Raw genomic sequence first — 7,774 nt, 5'->3', positions numbered from 1 at the left:
AGTGCATATTGGCAACTGCGCATTGCGGTTGGCGACTTTTATACAGTTTGCACAATTATTTTAAGCATTCAATTGGAATTCGACCGCAGAACGCACAAGGAGGCGCAACCGCAGGATATATGCCTGGCTGCAATTATATGCATTTAAATGCAATAACCGTCATCAGCCGGAATGAGCAAGAAGCCAGAGGCAGTCAGTCCGTCATTGAGTCGGTCACAGAGTCATCCATTGTCTGATCCTTGCAGCACGACGAGTCCAATTATTTGAAATGCGCGACCCGCAATTGAAGCGCGCGCTCGTCCTGTCAGTTGCTGCTCTAATTTCGTTGCGCCTTTTGCCACTAACCGCACTAGCATCGCCTAATGACCTCGACTGCTGCGCTACCAACTACCGACTCCACTTCCAACTTCTAAGTCCGATTCAATATCAATCAAACGTTTGCCGCTCGACAAATTGCATTTGGGTCTCTAGCCTAGACCTCGCACATCCGCTGTGAAAACTAATTAGTCCTCAACTAATGCTCTTCGGGGCAACATGTGGCCCTTTTTTGTTGTTCTCCTTGCAGTTGTTGTGTGAGGCTGTTGAGCTATTGGCGTGGAATTTTAATTGGCGCTTACGCTCGGCAACTTCAATCAATCGAAGAGAGGCTGCCCAACCCGAGACAGTCCCTTTGCTGGCCAAAATATTCGCGTTCGAAGGGATATATTAGCTATATTACTATATATGGCAGTTTAGATTAATGGAATAGTTACTCAAAAGCGAAGCTTGAGGTCTCTAAGGTAAAGTGAAGAGTTAAGCTTAAGCTAAGTTATTTTCTTATTGAATAAAAATTTTATAATTAAGTTCAGTAAAAGTTGTTGAATTTTAATATCATAAATAAATTATAAAGCGAGCAGTATTTGTTCAAGAAATTTAAGCTTTGCCAATAAAAAATAATTGAATTAAACTTATACAAAAATTTAGAATTGAAATATAAATAAGGAATAGAGCAAATAGAAAAGAGAAACACATTTTATATTTTATATTTTGAGCCATGATTCGTATGGGAGCTGCTGCTTAGAATCCTTCGCTCATATCAAATAGGAATAAGCGTATTTAGCTCAAAAGATGAAGCTCAAAAAGCTATTCGAATGCGATCCCTTTTCTAATGGTCCGTGGCATCTGAAGTGACGCCACGGGCGCGCCATTTTGTCGGGCTCCAGAGCACTGTGGAGTTGTGGGCCGCGTTGTGTGCTGGGAGCGGCCCACTTGACGAGTCGCGTCCTTTTGCCATGCCAGTGGCGGTTTGACCGACATTCGTATTCGCTTTATGGCTGGCTCAGCGCACGTACTTGATTTGCGCTGCTGGCGCGCTGCGACTACGCGACTCAGCATCGAGCTCAACACAGTTGCCATAAAAACTGGCCGCGAAACTCACCACAGCTGAGCGCATGTTGAGTTCGGGGCCAACAACATGGCGCTGCACACAAGCGAGACGGCATGTCGAACGAGCAGACAGCAACAGGCCAACGGGTGAGCACGAGTGAGGCCGAGTAGCTCAGAGTCGCGACGCAGCCGAGCCGCAGCGTTCTCGCTCGCACGCAAGCAAATCGAAATGCCACCGAGAGCCACCACCGAAGCGACCACTCGCCACCACCTATGACAAAGTGGCAAAATTGTTGCCGCTGCGACTGGGTTTTAGTGCGGCCGAGGCGCTGCAGGTGCGTTTAGTCTCGTTTTGGCAGCCACAGCGCGACGACGTCCAGAGCGGAGGCGACGGTCACCGTCCACGTCGAAGTCGAACTTCCCAGTTAACCATAAATCGAAGTTCAAGTTAAAGTGCAAAAGACAACAACTGAAACGTGTGCAAAACAAAACATTTTTTCCATCCGTCTCGAAATAAATATCATTTTTTTTCTGTTGACTGTGCATCCGAGTGTGTGAGAAGAGAGAAAGAGAGAGAGAGTGAGAGAGAGAACGAGAGCGAGTGTGTGCAAGAGTCCAATTGGAATCCGTGCGGCCGCCGTTGGCAATGAAAGACTCAATGAGCATATTAACCCAGACGCTGCCCACGACTACAGCGCCCAGCGAGCCGTCGCCACATCATTCGCATTCGCATTCGCACCACCATCATCTTCATCACCATTATCCGTTGCATCCACCGGCGGTCAACATGTCCATGTCCACCTCGTCCAATCTGAAGCCAAATCGGTCCCGCTTCATGATCAACGACATTCTGGCGGGCAGTGCGGCTGCTGCCAGTGCTGCAGCATTTTACAAGCAGCACCACAACAACAACAACAACAACAGCAACACAAATAATAACAATATCAATAACAACAACAACAACAACAACAGTGAGCATTTGGAGTCGGAACCGGGATCAGCAACGCCGCCCGGCTCAGTTTTGGGACTGGCACCACCGCCGCCTCCACATCAGCTGCCACATCAGCCGCATCCACATGCTCTAGCCGCTGTACACGGTCATCATCACCATCAGCATCAGCAACAGCAGCAGCAGCAGCATCCGCATCCGCATCCGCATTCACTGCCGCACGCCAAACTGACCCACTTCGGACCCACCGCCCAGATGGGCGCCAACGGCTTGAATGTGGCGCAATATGCAGCGGCCATGCAACAGCATTATGCAGCAGCCGCCGCTGCGGCAGCGGCGCGCAACAATGCGGCAGTTGCGGCGGCAGCAGCTGCAGCGGCGGCCGCTGGCACCGGCGAAGCGCCGCCGCCGTCGGCCGAGCTCGACGATAGCAGCGACTACCACGAGGAGAACGAGGACTGCGACAGCGACGAGGCGGGCAGCGGCGGCGGCGGTCACATGGACGATCACAGCGTTTGTAGTAATGGTGAGGTGAGCTTCTATATTATTTTGGGTGGGAGCGGGCCGGGGAGCAGTTGAGCAGGGGGGCGATGTGAGGAGTTAACTTTGTCAGTGGAAATTTGACAAAGTCAAGGTGAAGCGGTGATCAGATCAGAGCTGAGTAGATGCAAGTACATGAAGGAGAGCGCGAGTGGGTGTAAGAGAGGGAGAGAGAGGGAGAGTTTGGATAGTGACTTTACTCAACCTTGCTTATCATTGATGATCTCGCTTAGCTGAGCAGTCAGAGGGACCCGATCAGACCACAAAGTAAGGAGCAATCGGGCCAAGGCCCTGGTACATGAATGTTATCTATGCTCAAGGTCCACAATTGTGCGCTGATAGCAATGAAGATGCCGACAATTCCAATAATAATAATCACATTAATAAATACTAATTACAATTTCTAAATATATAATTGCAATGGCCCCACTTCAATGACGCGCGAGTCAATGAATCTCGTATCGATTCCCGATCAGAGAGCGCACTATAGATAGATCTACACTTGAAGTCTATATATGTATAAATGTCAATTAATGTGCTTAAGTTGACAGTTTGAAGATTCTGAAATCAAAATTCATCGGCATATTAGACACATATATCATATATATGTCTGCTATATGTATAAAGAAATATTTTGATGCTTTACTATACCCTATTGGCTGTCTAATTCAATGGCATTTCATGACAATTGTCGCTCTGTTCGCGATAACCAATCGTAATGCGAATCTCTCTGTCCGTCCGTTTGCCCGCCCGTCCGTTTGCCTGACTAAGTGAATGTCATGCCAAGTTCGTTGCCAGAGTCTTTTGTCTGTGTGTTGGGCAGGCGGCGAGGGAGTGCAGCCGCTTTGCAAAACAAACTGTAAAAATTGCATGCAACAACATGCCCAGATTCTAGTCTGAGCGGCAGCAGACATTTGTTGGCGGCCTTTTGGATACTTCTAAAAAATTGCATTTTCACGCTTTGTTTGCTTTTAACGCCCCCCGCCAGCCCCCAGCTCCGTTCACTTTGCTTGCACTCGCCATTCCATTCCGATTTGTGCATTTGTCTGCCAGCAAAATTGTTTAAACAGTCAGCGAGCAACAACATTGAATTGGAGGCGTGGCTCGCCGTCTGTGTGGGAAGAGGGGGGAGTTGAAGCCGCCCAACATCCACTTGGAATGGAGCAAAGCGCAGTTTGCAGAACTAAATTTTATGCTTTTGTTTTTAAGCCCAACGTCACACTAATTATATATAGTTAGAAGCAAAACGTTGTCTTTGCTCGAGCATGTTCTCTCCCTCGCTCTCCCTCTCCCTCTCTCTGTCTCGCTAATTGTGGTAAATGTTATAAAAATGGAATTTAATATCGTTTGATAGACGCCCCAGAGCTACTTTTATGTATTAAATGTTCTCAAAGTGTGCTTGTGTGTGCGTGTGTTGTGCGTGTGTTGTGCGTGTGTCTCTCTTTGCCAAATGAATCTGCACTCTCCTCGACCATTTATTGCAGCAATTTCCTGTGTGCAATTGTAATTTTATAAACGGTAGTCGCGTCTTGTTGGCCCAGCGGCTGTGGCCTGGACGCCCAGCCAGGCCTGACGTTGTTGCTAAAAAGCAACAACAAGATGACGGCCAGAAGGCAGGAGCAAGTGAGACAGCCAAGAAGAGCGCCAAGTTGCCTGGAAGCAGCGAAAGCTGCGTCTCTCAAGCATCTGCCTGCTGCTGCTACTGCTGCTGCTGCGCTGCTTTTAATTTGGCTCGATTGCAACTCTGTTTAAGCTGGGTAATTGCAACGTTTTTTTGTTGCGTTGCCTCAAGCAGCAGCACAGACAGAGACAGAGGCAACCATGTTAAGAATTTTGCTAGCTGCGCTGAGCAAACAGCTCTCACAGATCAGAATATTAAGTTGGCTTTGGCTTTAATGCGCACTTGGCAAATTTTCGCTTTAACTAATTTAACGCCAGGAAAGTGGCAAGTGGCCCTGGCCCAGACCTGAGCCGAGTCGCTTATCGGACAACCGCAATCAGATAAATTTACATAAATTTTATGTACTAAATAGCAAACGAGCAGCGCAGCTAGGCTGAAAGCCAGAAGGGTTGGCCAATAGGCCGGCAAACGGAAATGGCAACGGCAACGGGAACAGGTATGAGGACTGGGCCAAGTTTAGACATTTCGCTACACATTTTTATTGCACACACACAACAAACAACAACAAGAGAGACAGAGAGAGAGAGAGAGAGAGAGCCAGTGACAGGGGGTGTTGCGCCAGACCTGGTCGCTGAGAACGGAAAAGGCAATTGCGTGGCCTTAAACGTTGTTGAACTCTAGCGCCCGCGACTTGGGCCAATTCAAGTGCAGCTTAGGTTGGGCTGAGCTGCAGCTGCAGCAGCAGTTAGCATTAAGTACTTGGCTTAGACAATGTCAACTAACGATTCTGGCTCTTTGGGCGTGCAGGTGGCAAGGACGACGATGGCAACAGCATTAAGAGCGGCTCTACCAGCGACATGAGCGGGCTGAGCAAGAAGCAGCGAAAGGCGCGCACCGCCTTCACCGATCATCAGCTGCAGACGCTGGAGAAGTCGTTCGAGCGGCAGAAATATCTCAGCGTACAGGAGCGCCAGGAACTGGCGCACAAACTGGACCTAAGCGATTGCCAGGTGAAGACCTGGTATCAGAATCGCAGGTGAGTTGCCGCCCCACCAGAGGCTCTCAGTCGCAGCCAGTCACATTCGCTTCAACTAAACTATTGCCTTTGCTCTTCTCTCTGTTCGCTGCAGAACCAAGTGGAAGCGACAGACGGCTGTGGGCCTGGAGCTGCTCGCCGAGGCGGGCAACTTCGCCGCCTTCCAGCGGCTTTATGGTGGCTCGCCATATCTGGGCGCCTGGCCGTATGCGGCGGCTGCCGGTGCCGGCGCCGCAGCTGCCGCGCACGGCGCACCGCCGCACTCCAGCATTGATATCTACTACAGGCAGGCGGCCGCCGCAGCGGCCATGCAGAAGCCGCTGCCGTACAATCTGTACGCGGGTGTGCCCAGCGCCCCCTTCTCGCACCTGTCCGCCTCCAGCTCGCTGTCCTCGCTGAGCAGCTACTATCAGAGCGCGGCGGCTGCTGCCGCGGCGGCCAATGGAGCTGCCGCTGGTGGTGGTGGTGCGGTGCCGGCGCCACTTGCAGCCGCGCCAGCCGCTGGCATGGCTATCATACACAAGCCGCAGGCGCTGACCACATCGCCGACGCAGTCGCAGGCGGCCAACGCTGCGTCGCCCGCACATCCGCCCTCTACGCCTAGTCCGACGCTCAACCCGGGCAGTCCGCCCGGCCGGTCCGTCGACAGCTCCCAGGCGCAGTCCGATGACGAGGATCAGCTGCAGGTGTGAAGTGGCCAAAGAGGAACGAGCAGAAGAAGCAGCAGCAGCAACAAAACAGAATTTGTTTCCAAAACACAAAAGGGCAAAAGGTTGAGTGTGTGCGTGAGTGTGTGTGAGAGAGTGTGAGTGTATATATATATATGTGTGTGTGTGTGTGGGTGGGTGTGCGAGTGTTAGTGTGGCGTAACTTATTTGTTTGCTTTTAGTAATTTATTAAATACAAATAATTAAACAATTTTTTTTTTGAGATTAGGCTTAGGCAATCGAATGCATCACATATTTATTTAAATGTTGTAAAAATTAGCAGCCAAACAATTAAATTTAATAAACTAACAAATAGTGACAACTGCAACAAGAACAATGTGCATATTTAAGCTAGCCACAAGATGTATTATCGTAACTTAAAAAAAAAAACAACAACAAAAACAAAAGGAAAACAAAAAACTTTTAATAAAGTTTGCATTTTTTTTAAATAATTATTTTTTTTATTATTCATTATTATTAGAATAAACGTGGTCGTTGTATTTGTAATGTAAATGTAATAACAATTTTTTTGTCTAAATAAAAATAATAATAAGCTGAAAGTGTGTGAGAGAGAGCGAGAGAGGGGGGCGAGGCGAAGGCAATTAAATTATTGAACAGCGGCAATTAACAATTGGTAAGAGGGCTGGGTAGCAGCTGGGGTGGGGGGCTGCCTGGGCTGAGGGGGCAGCAACCCCTAATGATAATAATTGCATGCAAAATGCATTTAACCGCAATTAGTGCATTTATTAGGCCAAAAGCTGACAGCGACTAGCTGGCCAGTTGGCCAAGAACAGCAAACGGCAAACGGCGAACGGCGAACGGCTAACTGCAACTGCAACAGCAACTGCCACTGGCACAGCCACTGTTATGGCCATGTTCGGGCTAACTTTCGGCTGGATTGCGTGCCTCGACTGCGTGCTGCAGGCCAAGTGGCAAGGCAAGCCTTCGAGTTTAGCTAAGGACACCTGAGCAGCTGTACCAACGCCGAGGAGCATATTGATTCTGTGCAAGTGTCGAGCTGCCAGTGCAGCAGCGCATGCAGCAGTCGCCGTGGCTTGGCAAAACTGTAAAACTGCAAAGCTGCTAAGGCGCACTCAGTCACCCCAAGCAACTGAAACAAAAAAAAAACAAAAGTTGTTACCGCTGCACGCTTCTTGGCAAGCAACACGCGCGTTCCTCTCTCTCACTCGCTCGACAAATTGGTTGCAAATGTTAATGTTGTTGGCTTAAAACAAAAGCGACGCTTGGTAGGACAATAAATGCAACGGCCGAGAACATCAGCAGCAGCAGCAGCAATAACAATGCCCGCAGGGGGGTTGGGTAACCGTTCATTAAAGACAAATGACATAAAACCGGCACCATGGATGAGCCCTCACTCTCTCCCGCTCGCCCTCTCACTCTGCCCCTGTCACTGGGCATGGTCAATTAAACATGATCGTTGTCGGTAGCCAAATGTTGCTAATTACTGCAATGCTGCCAGCAATTGGCGAAAGTGCCTGGCCAAAGTGCTGGTAAGTGCAGCCAGTGTTGGTCAATGGCATAAGCTGCTGATAAAA

At 49.3% G+C, this 7,774-nt stretch overlaps 1 protein-coding gene across 2 annotated transcripts; it reads left to right on the top strand.

The window, feature by feature from the left end:
- The first annotated feature begins 1,734 nt into the window (after positions 1-1,734).
- Positions 1,735-6,347, top strand: LOC111596551 (homeobox protein B-H1). 2 transcript variants are annotated; one of them, XM_030224058.1, is made up of 4 exons: positions 1,735-2,443; positions 2,501-2,840; positions 5,283-5,511; positions 5,606-6,347. In XM_030224058.1, the coding sequence occupies exons 1-4, from the start codon at positions 2,012-2,014 to the stop codon at positions 6,201-6,203; spliced, it is 1,599 nt and encodes a 532-aa protein (XP_030079918.1). In that variant the 5' UTR covers positions 1,735-2,011; the 3' UTR covers positions 6,204-6,347. The 2 variants fall into 2 exon arrangements, with proteins under 2 accessions (XP_030079918.1, XP_023166593.1); XM_023310825.2 differs by lacking the exons at positions 1,735-2,443; positions 2,501-2,840 and adding an exon at positions 4,749-4,971 and having other exon boundaries at positions 5,606-6,341.
- The last annotated feature ends 1,427 nt before the right edge of the window (positions 6,348-7,774 follow it).

The sequence above is a fragment of the Drosophila hydei genome, unplaced genomic scaffold (genome assembly GCF_003285905.1).
Source record: "Drosophila hydei strain 15085-1641.00,03,60 unplaced genomic scaffold, DhydRS2 tig00000343-arrow-arrow-pilon, whole genome shotgun sequence".
Lineage (NCBI taxonomy): Eukaryota > Metazoa > Arthropoda > Insecta > Diptera > Drosophilidae > Drosophila > Drosophila hydei.
This window is presented reverse-complemented; position numbering and strand designations above follow the sequence as displayed.

Coding starts and splice junctions, on each gene's coding strand:
- LOC111596551 (XM_030224058.1), top strand. CDS start 2,012: ATGAAAGACTCAATGAGCATATTAACCCAGACGCTGCCCACGACTACA. Junction 2,444..2,500: donor CACATCAGCCGCATCCACAT/GCTCTAGCCGCT, acceptor CAGCAGCAGCAG/CAGCATCCGCATCCGCATCC. Junction 5,512..5,605: donor ACCTGGTATCAGAATCGCAG/GTGAGTTGCCGC, acceptor TGTTCGCTGCAG/AACCAAGTGGAAGCGACAGA.